Raw genomic sequence first — 12,745 nt, forward strand, 5'->3', positions numbered from 1 at the left:
TGTGCTCCGGTGTCCCTCCACGCGGTGACCTTCTTCCCGCCCACACTCACAGTTTCCCTCCGCTCCAAGGGTATCTGGGAGGTATCTGGGCCTGTGGACCTCTGGTGTGATTCCGGTGCAATGAACTGTAATCTGTTGGGGTTCTTGGGGCAGTTGGCCTTTACATGCCCCAGCTCGTTACATTTAAAACATCGTCCAGCTGACGGGTCACTGGGGCGAGGAGGGTTGCTGGAGAACGGGGTGGCAGGACGATAAGGGGTCTGGAGGGTTCTTTGGGAGGTAGGTGGGGCCTTGGGCTGCCCCCGGTAATAGGGTGTGGTCTGGGGTGGTCCCTTCTGCTCTCCGCTCCAACTGCGACCAGTTTTCTTCTTCTCTGCCACCTCCACCCATCTGGCTCCAATCTCTCCTGCCTCGATTACAGTTTTGGGTTTCCCATCTAGGATGTATCTTTCTATTTCCTCAGGAACACCCTCTAAGAACTGTTCCATTTGCATTAGGAAGGGCAAATTTACTGGAGATTCAACACTTGCTCCTGATATCCAGGCATCCCAATGTTTCACAATGTGGTAGGCATGTCGGGTAAATGACATGTCTGGTTTCCACCTTAGGGCTCTGAACCTCCGACGAGACTGCTCGGGTGTTATCCCCATTCTGACTCTCGCCTTGGATTTAAACAGTTCATACTTGTTCATGTGTTCTTTAGGCATTTCAGCTGCCACCTCAGCTAAGGGTCCACTGAGCTGCGGCCTCAGCTCTACCATGTACTGGTCAGTAGAGAGGTTGTATCCAAGGCAGGCCCTTTCGAAGTTTTCTAGGAAGGCCTCAGTATCATCGCCTGCCTTGTAGGTGGGGAACTTTCTGGGATGGGAAGTGGTACTTGGAGAAGGATTACTAGGGTTTGTTGGGATATTCTGCTGAGCCTTTATCTTCTCCATCTCCTCCACATACTTCCTCTCTTTTTCCTTCTCCTCCAGTTCTTTGTCCCTCGCTTCCATAGCTCTCCTGTGAGCAGCCGCTTGGTGTTGTTCTGCCTCCCTTTCTTGTTCCTTCTTCAGCCGCATGAGTTCTATCTGTCTTTCATGTTCCCTTTGTCTTTCCTCAGCCTGAAATTTGGCTAATTCCAGCTGTAGTCGAGCTGAGGATTTGGTCATTCTAACCTCTCTGTTTTTAACTAACTTTACACCCGAGGTTTAGAAATAAACAAACAAAACTTGGCTGTAAAATTTTGCTGTGCTGGAATAGAATACCTATTCTCTGATAGTGATTGTCAGCCTACAGAAAAAGACAATTCCCTTGTCTCTGTTCTGGGCCCAACTTAAAGCAAAAAACCTCCAAACTACTTGGAAACCTGCTTACCCAGCCCAAAGAAAAAGCAAATGGGTAGAACACACACCCCCTATTTACTTTTAGGAAGAAAAGAAAAAAAAAAAACCTCTGGGTTGGAAGACTGTGAATTTCCCTGCAGGAGTTAAGTACCCTGCCTCCAGGCAAAGAAAACCTGCAATTCACAAGATAATCCCCTTTTGTCTCTGCTTGGCCACAAAGCAGGGAAAACCCAAGATGCTTTCAGTTTCAAAGCTGCTTCAAAGCCACAGGAAAAAAAAATTCCTTTTTAAAATCTGTATTTCTAGTTCAAAAAATCTCAACTGGATCTCAAAATGATTTCAGGTTAATCCCACCACTATGCCACCATGTCAAGGTTCCTCCCCCACTCTGAACTCTAGGGTACAGATGTGGGGACCTGCATGAAAAACCTCCTAAGCTTATCTTTACCAGCTTAGGTCAAAACTTCCCCAAGGTACAAAGTATTTCACCCGTTGTCCTTGGAATGGCCGCTACCACCACCAAACTAATACTGGTTACTGGGGAAGAGCTGTTTGGACGCGTCTTTCCCCCCAAATACTTCCCAAAACCCTGCACCCCACTTCCTGGACAAGGTTTGGTAAAAAGCCTCACCAATTTGCATAGGTGACCACAGACCCAAACCCTTGGATCTGAGAACAATGAAAAAGCATTCAGTCTTTTACAAGAAGACTTTTAATAGAAAATAGAAGTAAATAGAAATGAAGAAATCCCCCCTGTAAAATCAGGATGGTAGATATCTTACAGGGTAATTAGATTAGAAAACATAGAGAACCCCTCTAGGCAAAACCTTAAGTTACAAAAAAGATACACAGACAGAAATAGTTATTCTATTCAGCACAATTCTTTTCTCAGCCATTTAAAGAAATCATAACCTAACACATACCTAGCTAGATTACTTACTAAAAGTTCTAAGACTCCACTCCTGTTCTGTCCCTGGCAAAAGCAGCACACAGACAGACACAGACCCTTTGTTTCTCTCCCTCCTCCCAGCTTTTGAAAGTATCTTGTCTCCTCATTGGTCATTTTGGTCAGGTGCCAGCGAGGTTACCTTTAGCTTCTTAACCCTTTACAGGTGAGAGGAGCTTTCCCCTGGCCAGGAGGAATTTCAAAGGGGTTTACCCTTCCCCTTATATTTATGACAGCATCCGATGAAGTGAGCTGTAGCTCATGAAAGCTTATGCTCAGATAAATTGGTTAATCTCTAAGGTGCCACAAGTACTCCTTTTCTTTTTATGTTGTTTAGTAACTTCATGAGTGTCTGGCTAGTCGCACTCAGTACAGTGCAGCCAGGAGTGACTTTGAAGGCTGGTGGCTGTGTGTGAGCAGAGCGTGGAGGGGTTTGTTGTTTGCACAGGGCAGCAGTGTAAACCATGCCCTGAGATGCAGAATTCAGCAGTTCAACAGTCCTGATTGTACCCTGGGGTATGTCTCACACCCGCTGTCTCCTGGGACCCACCAGCATGGCATCGTTGGGCTTTCATCATCCTGATCCTGAAAGGCAAGCTAAGCAGGGAAAACCAGTGAAGGGGAACAAGCCGACATCCTCAACTCCTTCGTCTTAGGCTAAATCTTGAACTCCCCCTGGGATGTGAGACTTGAGGTTCTGCTGCCAGCCTTCCCCTCACGCATCTGTTTCCTTCCCACTGGTCTAAACTATTATGCTGCCCTCCCTCCCTCCCCCTTCTACTCTCTCTCCTTTTACCTTCTCTCTCTCCCCCCTACAAATTTGGCCCAGCCAGCTGAAACACCCAGATGTTTTGCACCAGTGCCGATAGCCTGTGATCAGGGAGGCAGGTTAGAGCAAGGCCTTAGCCAGCCCGATGGGGAGAGAAGTTTGCCACAGAGGAGCTGATCAGCCAGGAGTCCGGGTTTGTCCTGCAGGGAGGCTGCAAACAAGACTGAATTCTGACAGGAGAAGTTTCTATGCGGGATGTCCCCTTAATGCTGGGAGAAGCTCCCCGAGCCCAGGGGTGGTGGGTCTCCAGGGGGCAGGGTCTGGGACAGAGGGTTGCAATGCGATGGGTTTATCGCTATGACCCAGGAGTGGCTGTGGGAGCGATCATTGGCTGGACTCAGCCTGGGCAGCAGGAAGTGACTTGTGAAGCAGGATCGCTTGAAAGACAATAGGAGCATCGTTGAGGAGTGGTCCTAGCTGGAAGGCTTTCCAGTGAGCATGGACTCCTGAAAGCTCTTGGGTGAGAGAAATCCTTTTGCTTGTAAGGGGACATCTATATACCAAACCTAAGTCGAGCTCTATTAGGTTGACTTCGAGCCACCACAGGAATTACTGCAGTAAGCGATGTCCACACTACCCTCCTTGGGGTGGGGGGCCTGACCTCACCAGGAGCACTTCCACCGACCTAAAAGGCACCATGTGCGGAGCGGAGAGCCTGATCTCTCAGCCCCAGTGGTTGCTCCCTTCCAGGAGCCTGGCTTCCCCACAAGCTCTGGGTGGGCTGCCCCTCTCCCACTCCATGTTCTCTGTCCCCCACGACACACACTCCCTCTCATAGGTGCCGACTCCTTGGGTGCTGGAGCACCCCCAGGGAAAAATTAGTGGGTGCTCTGCACCCACTGGCAGCCAAGCTTCCCTCTCCCCTGCCCCACCTCCTCCTCCTCCTCCTCCCGCCCTGAGCACACCGCGTCCCTGCTCCTCCACCTACCTCCAGCGCTTCCCACCCAACCACTGCCAAACAGCTGTTTGGTGGCATTAGCATGCCCTGGGAGGGTGGGGAGGAGCGGGAACTTGGTGCGCTCAGGGGAGGAGGCGGGGAAGAGGCAGGGCCAGAGTGGTGACTTTGGGGAAGGGGTTGAGGCGTAGGGGTGGGGCCTCATGGAAGGGGTGGAGTGGGGGCAGGGCCAGGTGCAGACAGGGGTTCAAGCACCCAGGGGAAAGCAGGGAAGTTGGCGCCTATGCTCCCTGTTCCCAGTAAAGAGCAGGGGAAGCCACCTGGAGCTTCTCCCCTCCTCCACCGGTCCCCTCCCAGTTTGACACCAGACCACTGATAACTACTCTGTCTTGGAGTACAGTCTTTCAACCAGTTGTGCACCCACCTTATAGTAATTTCATCTAGACCAATGAATTCGTCCCTGCTGGTCAGAGCCGAGTCTAACCCGGCTGCCCCCTGGTTACTTCCCTCAACTTTGGAAAGCCAAAGTTGTCCCTGATGCATTCCCAACATTTATTGCACATTGGGTGCTGTTACGGTGGCCAGGTGCCCAGTTTTCGACTGGAAAGTCCAGTTAAAAAGGGAACCTGACAGTGTCTGATCAGATCTACTGACCGGACACCCAAAGTCTAGTTCAGGAGTGGGCAAACCTTTTGGTCCGAGGGTCACATCAGGGTGGGGAAATTGTATGCAGGGCCAGCGCAGGGGGTTGGGGGTGCGGGAGGGAGTGCGGGGTGTGGGAAGGGGTGCAATGTGCAGGAGGAGGCTCAGGGCAGGGATGCAGGAGGGGTGCAGACTGCAGGAGGGAGCTCAGGACAGGGGGTTGGGGTACAGGAGGGGTGTGGGGTGCAGCAAGGGGCTCAGGGCAGTGGGTTGGGGTGCAGTAAGGGTGCGAGGTGCAGGCAGAGGCTCAGGGCAGGGGGTTGGGGTGCACGGGGGTGCAGGGTGCGGCGGGGGCTCAGGGCAGGGGCTCGTGGGGAAATGTTGGGGCAGAAGTTCCAGCACTCCTACTGTAGTGTCTGGTTTTAAATATTACCTGGTTGGCAACGCAAGTCTCTAGCTGAGAGGCTGTGAAAAATATTAACAAACATACAAATATCACTTTTCCCAGCAGCAGACTTACTAGCTAGCAATAAATAAATTACAATGATTTTGATGTGTCTATGGGTAAGGGGACTGTTGGCCCCCCACTGAAACTTAGTGGGCGGGGGGGGGGGGTTTGAGTGGCCCTCTCCCAGTACCAAAAAATAGGGGAAGGGCCAATGAGAAATGAAGAACCTGAGACTAGTCACCAGTGCCAATGGGGAGAGGCCAAGGCTCTAGGTCAGCCCCATTGACAGGGCAGGCAGCCAATGAGGGAGTCGGGGCCTGGGGTGCCACCCTTGGTGTGAGCTGCAGCTGCCTGCGGGAGAAATGGGAGAGGCGAGCGGGGGCTTGGGGCAAGGGGTGGGGGAGGAGGGAGGTTGAGCATCCACCGGCCAGAGCGGAAGTCGGCGCCTAGAGCAGCAGTGCTGAGCCAGAGGGAAACTGGAGCAGTCTGGAGCTGGGTGCAGAGAGCCTAGACCCTAGAGCAGGGAGATACCCCCAGCCAAGAGGGCCCCATAAAATCTAATAGACCCGGCCCACAGGAGGGTTAATCCGGCCCTGCTCACAGAGCGGGGTGACGTGTTTTCCTTTCGCCTTTCCCATTTTTTCCTTATTTTTTTTTATTACTTGCTGTTTAATAAATTGTATTTGTTCTGAACTCAATGCAGTGGTCAGGGAAGCATCCAAAGCGAGGAGAGCACCCCGGAGTGGGGACGCCCTAGTCTCCGTCCTCAGTGATCGCAACAAGATTGGGGGTGAAGTCCCCTCAGGAATCCTGGGTCCAGCATCGTCAGAGTTTTGGGGACTAGTCCTTGAGGTCAGGCGGGCATCTGGGAGAAGGGAGTGGGAGCGAGGACTCAGATCCTTCTGCTATTACAGTCCAACGGGGGGGGGGTGGGTGTATAAGCCAGGAAAGCTCCCCACAATAGTTCCTCCCCACCCCTTAGCTAAGTGCATATTTATTGGTTTTGCCAAGCCAGGCTTTAAAAACCTCTAAGGAAGGAGATTCCCTAGGGAACCCCTTCCAGCGCTTCACCGCCCTCCCAGTGAAATAGTGTTTGCTAATATCCAACCTAAACCGCCCCCACTGCAACTTGAGACCATTGCTTCTTTGTTCCATCAAAAGGACTTTCCCCTCCCCGTCGGGGAATCGAACCCCGGTCTCCCGCGTGACAGGCGGGGATACTCACCACTATACTAACGAGGAAGTGGTTTAAAGGCGTCCTGCGTTCTACACCCATGAGGATCCCAATAGGACCCCAAAGCCTGCGCGCGTAACAAGCCGGACAGAGAGAGGCGAGGCCTAGAGCGGTGGGTTGATCGCTAGGACCCGGGAGCGGCTGGGGGGCGGCTCTGGGGGGAGGATCGCGGGGCTCAGGCCCGGCCGCAGGAAGTGACTCGCAGCCGCTGCGGGGACTCTGGCTCCCGGCGAGATCCCCGAGCCCCGGCGGCTGGTGCTGGGAGCCCGGAGCCCGGGCTGCAGCCGGGAGAGGGGAACCTCCAGCCGGGCCCTGCCCGCTGCTCCCCGGGAGCCTCTCCCAGGGCAGAGCCCCCAGCCCGGCCAGGGCCCCTTCCCGGCCCGGCCCCTGCCCCGGGGGGCCCCGCTCGGAGGGAAGGTAAGAGAGACCCGCCCCCCTGTCACCCCCGGGCTGCAGGGGGCGGGTTTGGCCCCGGGCTGCTCCCCGCGGAGCCGGCTGCGATTCCCTGCCCCGGGCCCGGGAAAGCTGCCGCCAGCTCCCGGCGTGTGCGGGGCGGGGGGAAACCCAGGAATGTGGGGGGTGGGGGGATAAAAATTCCCCCAGATGGGCTGAGCCAGCTGCAGAGGGGCGGGGGAGCCAGCCCGGGCCATGCAGGAGGCTGGGACAGCGACACGTGCGGTGGACAGGGATCGGGGACAGAGGGGATAAAAGTTCCCCCCCCCGAGGGGGCTTTTTCTCCCCCCTTTCCAAGGATCTTCCCTCCCAGGGCCGTGTCCTTAAAGGCTCAGTGCCTCGCAGAGCCTGGACAGGGCCGCTCTCCCCCCTGTATGTTACTGAGCTGCTAAAGGAGACTTGGTCCATTGAAATATTTACAGACACCCCCCCCCCCCAGATCTGTCACACCTGCTTCCAGTGTTTAAAGAATCCACGTCTCAGTTCCTGTGTCTGCGTAAAGCCGCCCAGCGCTTCATCCATGTGTCCTAGCCCCTGTCCCTGTCCCTCTGAGTTTGACTCCTCTTGGAATCCAGTCTGGGCAGTTTCACTCCTTTACATTAGTTCCTTCTGAAAATATTCTTTGTATTACTCTGAGCGCTTCATCCTAAACTTCATTAGTGTTGTGCGGGTGGACATCTTTGTGCCATGGAATTCATATTTTTAATGGCAAATAATCATGGGGAATATTAATAGTTGCGAGGAGCTTCAGCAATCACATCTCAGGGTCTGTTGCAATGTTGTAATTTGAGTTCACTGCTGACTGATTCCATGGGCTGGTCTGAAAACTCCTTCAATTTCCTTTGCTTTCGCCAATTGTTATTTTGCCTCTCTATCCAGCACCCTAGTGTTTTTTCTCATGTCCCATTTGCGTCTAGAACTTAGTTCCCAAATATTAGCTAACAGACAAAAGTTTCAAGGTTGAAGGCAGCTAGATATTTTGAAATATGCGACTAGTGGCCTAAATCATTTCAAAAATCCGTTCCTAAGGGCCTTAGAGTGTCTTGTATAAAAATGCTTCTCAAAAATAAATTTCGGTGAGGTTTTTTTTTGTTTTGTTTTTTTTACTAAGGTTAGATATACATCCCCAAGATAGACTGAAACCCCAAAAATTCAAACCCCGTGAGTTATGCACCCAAAAGTCTACAATTTAAAGAAATAAATAGATTTTGTCTTTCTTTTATTACCTTTTTGTGTCTGAGCCTTTGGGGTGTACTAGCTTCATAGTTTTACTGCTACCCCTTCCAAAGGATCCATATATCTAGAATGGTTGTACAGTCCTGTAACATTCAATGCCATTTTGCACTCCCAGGAACATGTGATTCCCCACCACCACTTAAAATTGAAAATTCATTTGGAAATCTTGTTTCTGTAAGTAACCCCCCATCCTGCACACTCTGAAGTGCCCACTTGACTTTCCTATGACTTCATTGATTGTATGCATTGATGTGGATTTTTCTACCACATTGTTTATGCTTCTCATTCCCTATGTTTTCCATTTTTTGTTGTGTTCCATTTCAGGGATGTTCTTCGTTGTGACACGTGTACTGATTTGTACGGCCAAAGTCAAAGAATTTTTAAAATGAATTGCTCTGTTTCTCCTTTGCATTGGTCAGGTCAGGGGACACCGTGCTGACCTCACCTTGTTTACCTTTTGGGGAAACGAAGGTACTTTGCCTCTGCTCTGTTTTTGCGACTTCCCTGGTCCTTCTCACATGAACAGAGAGCAACAATACCCAAAGTCCAAAGGTGCAAACAATTCGATGTTTAGTGGGGTGAACTTCCAGCAAGCATGATTCCAGTTTCCTTCCTTAGTGTCCCCCTTCCCAGCTCTGACATCACAGAGCCTTACCTGTGTCCCTGTTCCCATTTCTCCCCCCTTAGCAAAACATGATTCCTATTTCCCCACCCCCATTCCCTGTTCCCATTCCCCCCACACACACACCCCACTTCCTGATTGACTGCAGACTATATAGTAAAACTTGAGTTCTGCTTAGCTATACCTTAACCAATCATTTTACTGAAATTTAACAAACCAATCCTAACATATTGTAACATGATTATGTAACCAATTATATCCCACCACCTTAATTAGTTTACACCCAGCAAAATTAATTATTCAGCAGACAGGAACAATCACAGAACCAGACAGAGATTATGCAGACAAACAATAGGGAAATGGGGACTACAGTGATAGAACAACAAAGAAATGAGGATTTCACATCCCAGCTATTGATAAGGGAGTTCTTGCCAGACAGGATGCTGTCAAACTAAATTTCCTTTTGCATCTTCTAGGCACTTCCCTTTCTCTGGAGGCGATGGCCATTATCAGGACGGGATTGTATTCTGCACCAATAGCACCTGATTTCAATGTGACTAGGTTGGAGTGTGAGGATGTGACCATTTGCGTCCCAGCTTATGGCTGCCTTTGCTGCTTAGCCAAAGGCCTTAGCCTAAGCACAGGGCCTCAGACTGTCACAGTGAGAGAAGGCCCTTACACCGGCAGACAGTGATTTTGATTCTTTCTTTTATACCTCTATAACTCGCCAAGTGATAAGAATACACCTAAATTCTTATAGTATAGGCCTTTACAGACAGGCCTGAATATCTATATCCTCCAGCCCCTCTCACCACTTTCTCTTATGTCCTTCCATTTACTTCTTCAGGGCTTGTCTGCGTGGTCTGCTGTTAAAGGTGTGAAGTTAATCCACATGAATTTCAGAGGTTTAAATCCCTGTGTGGATGCCCTCAGTCAGAAGTAAGGTGGCCTTAATTTTGACATTGGCAGTCAGGACAGCCAGACAGAGACTTTCCCCCAAACACTACAAATCATCAGGTCTTTGATCACTTCTTGAACATTTTTAAGTTTTGTACAGTCCAGGTGTAATGCACATGCGATGTTTCAAGTCCAAAGAGAAGGAGCGAAACAGTGGGGCGCTCATCTCATCTTCTGAGTGTTGCCTTGTGTAGAAACGCCATTACGATATTTCACAGCTTTGGCCTGACAGAATTTCAGTAGATAGGTTGAGGTGGAAATGTAAGGTGATCTCGCTCCTCTGCTGTCTCCTGCAAAGGACAGGACATGCTTCGTGAGCAGGAGGGTGAAGGTCAGATAGTGTCATGGCAGATCCTGCTATGAGTACGGACAGTGTTGGCCTGGCTGCTCAGTGATCCCGTTTGTAAGGAACATAGCCCAAATGGCCTCACTCTTGTCCCATGGGCGTGAACTGTAAAGACTCCTTTGGTCTCTTGCCCTGGTGAGAATGTGCCCTGAGGGAGACACACTACACCAGAGTCCTGCCTGGCTTCATTCAGAGCCATTCCAGAGCATGGAGACGGTGACTGCCCTAAACACCTGTCTCCTGTCCACGCTCTGATTGCCTCAGCTCTCAGGTGAATAAAGAGGGAGCGGCCGGGCCAGGTGTCATGTGCCCAGTGAAAACATCCGATGCAGCTTTGGAAACAAATACAGAGCATGTCTGGTAACCGCCCCTCCCTACTTCTGGATGCTTTGGAGCAAGATCAGCCCTGTGCTGAGACACAGCATGACAATGTGTGAAGTGAGCTTAGTATATTTTTGTTACACCTGCCAGACTGTGCCTCACACCTTTGTGAGCATCACACTCACAGACACCAACATGACCATCCCCATGTATGACGGGGTAACAGACAATGCTGTCTGTCCAAGTTACATTTCCCTGGCAGAGCCTAGTTACAAGGGAAATATCCATGGGCAACCCCCTCCCTTCCCGCACACCCTACACTGCTCCCAGCTTACATTGGATTTTTTTTAAAAGAGACAAACTCATGAACTTTGGGGTTCTGATTCTTGAGTGTTCAGGGCTGCCCTAGGTCTTGGTCTGATTTCCAGGCAGGTTTTAGATCTCAGCCACACCGGTATCAGACCAGAGTCACTGCTGGCTCTGGCAGGGGTGAGTACGGATGGGCCAATGGGATCAGCCTCTGCCTGGTTGTCCCCAGGGGCTGCCGGGGGAGTCCAGGGCAGCTCATTCTTCAGGTGTTGTCAACAGAGGGCTCCGGCTATTGCTAAGGGAGAGAGGTTTACACTGCAATGGGGGGTAATCCCCAAGAGTGGCCTCTTTGATTCTGCTTTTTTTAACGTTTGGCTCAGAGATACTGTTACTGGGAGGGTCTAAAGAGCCTGGGGGGAATCGGGGTGCGACATGGACTCCAGCCCCTTCTGTAACCTCCCCCATCGCCCCTCTCATCCCAACAGGCTGAGGAATCACGTCCATATTTCTCTCCAGATCGGCCTGTCTTCTAGGAGACAGGGAAGGGAAATGTCTGTAATGGAGCCAGCTCAGGTAGGGGATTTTCAGGGAGCTGCTGCATGGGGGGAGGGAGAGGCAGGGAGGAGACAGGGTGTGAGTAACCTGCTGATTTTCTGAGTAGGACCCTTGGCAGCAAAGGGGAGAGGGGCATTCCCCATATCTGAAAACAGGACACAACCCCCCTGCACAGTGCTGGAGCCTGAACCCACTGGCCAGAGGCTGCTGTGAAATACGAAGGGAAGCTGTCGGGATTCCTGTCCCTGTCCCCAGCTCAGAGCTCTGCTTCCCGTCTCAGCCTGTGGCTGGCAGGCATGTGGGAAATGAGAAAACCCTGGCCTGCTCCGTGTGCTTGGGGGACAAGGAGCTCTCACTTTCTTCCCATGCCCTGAAGCCTCCTGACTGCTCTGAACAATAGGAGTCAGATTCTGCTACTCTGGCCTCCCGGAGCTTCGAGTTTTTCCCCCTTTCCTGTGACTAGTGACATTGTGCTAAGGCAGCAGATGCTGAGTGGGGGACTCTTGTTGTTTCAGGGACCGGTGACCTTCGAGGAGGTGGCTGTGTATTTCACCCAGGGGCAGGGGGCTCTGCTGGACCCCGCTCAGAGAGCCCTCTACAGGGATGTCATGCAGGAGAACTACAAGATGGTGACCTCGCTGGGTAAGGGATTCCCGTCCCCTTGGTTATTAGAAGCCGTGGAGTCTGTATGTATGATTCTGGTCAGGTTCTTCCCTCGTCAGTTAGATCAGAGGGGAATGTTTTGCGTAATGTACAGCTGCTGTGTGAGAGAGACTTCCATCCCAGTGCCCTCTCCAGTGAGACATGGTGTCAAAACTTAATGGACATGTTAGCTCATCCCCATCCCTCCAGCTTTCAAAGGGGCAGAAATCATCCATTGTCCTTTCTGTATTGATTCCCATTCACACACAATCCTTATTTACCTCCCTTCTTGGGAATAACTCCAGCTCTTGAGAAGGCTTAGAAATAGGCAGGGGTTTAATGCCAGAGCTGTGTGCATTAGCAAGGCACCTAGACAGCACAGATCCTGGAAACTCCTAGTGAGGGTGTAAAAATTCCCCTCACCTCTCCAGATGTCTGCTTCTCCCAAGGGGGTTCAGCAACCATGTTCCCGTCCTCTTGGGTTCCACATTCCCCAGCAGGGCACAGGGATATAATGTTCTTTGTGACAAGACGTGCTCTCAATCCTCCATGCACTCTGATCTGGTCTGATTTCCGCCCCCTGCACAGGATTCCCCCTTCCCAAACCTGAGCTGATCTCCCACCTGGAAAGAGGGGAAGAGCCATGGGTCCCGGATCTCCAGGTCTCCGAGGAAAGAGAGAGCCTGAGAGGCACCCGCACAGGTGAGGACTGACACAGAAACCATCTGGGGAATGAAGGAAAAAGTTGAAAATCTGAAAAATATGGTGATAGTAACGCCCTCAGTTCTTCCTTATCTCACCCAGGATAGCGCAGTAGTCAGCAGAAATTGCTCACGGCTTTCCATCTGTCCTGTTATCTGCAGGAGTTTCCTTCCCATCTCTCCTTCCCTGTGAGTGTTTGGGTGGGATGTGGAGGCAGAATCCAATCACTCAGTGTTTGTTTCGGGTTTTCCCTCGGTGCTATTCCTCTTTCTCCCCAGCACAA

The 12,745-nt window shown here is 51.4% G+C and overlaps 2 protein-coding genes and 1 non-coding gene across 3 annotated transcripts in view; 1 reads left to right on the top strand and 2 right to left on the bottom strand.

Annotated features, from left to right (window-relative positions):
* LOC144274657 (uncharacterized) overlaps positions 1-12,745 on the top strand; it is a 138,438-nt gene that overhangs the window by 123,658 nt on the left and 2,035 nt on the right. The window contains 3 exon segments of the mRNA XM_077833653.1: positions 11,049-11,136; positions 11,634-11,760; positions 12,349-12,462. Of these exon segments, the coding sequence (XP_077689779.1) occupies positions 11,113-11,136; positions 11,634-11,760; positions 12,349-12,462 (265 nt within the window). The 5' untranslated portion in view covers positions 11,049-11,112.
* The window catches only part of LOC144274658 (uncharacterized), a 168,155-nt gene that overhangs the window by 121,309 nt on the left and 34,101 nt on the right, over positions 1-12,745 (bottom strand). The window lies entirely within an intron of this gene.
* On the bottom strand, positions 6,256-6,327 carry TRNAD-GUC (transfer RNA aspartic acid (anticodon GUC)). The gene has a single exon. It is a non-coding gene; the product is annotated as a tRNA-Asp (tRNA).

This window comes from Eretmochelys imbricata, chromosome 14, assembly GCF_965152235.1.
Source record: "Eretmochelys imbricata isolate rEreImb1 chromosome 14, rEreImb1.hap1, whole genome shotgun sequence".
Taxonomy (NCBI): Eukaryota; Metazoa; Chordata; order Testudines; family Cheloniidae; genus Eretmochelys; species Eretmochelys imbricata.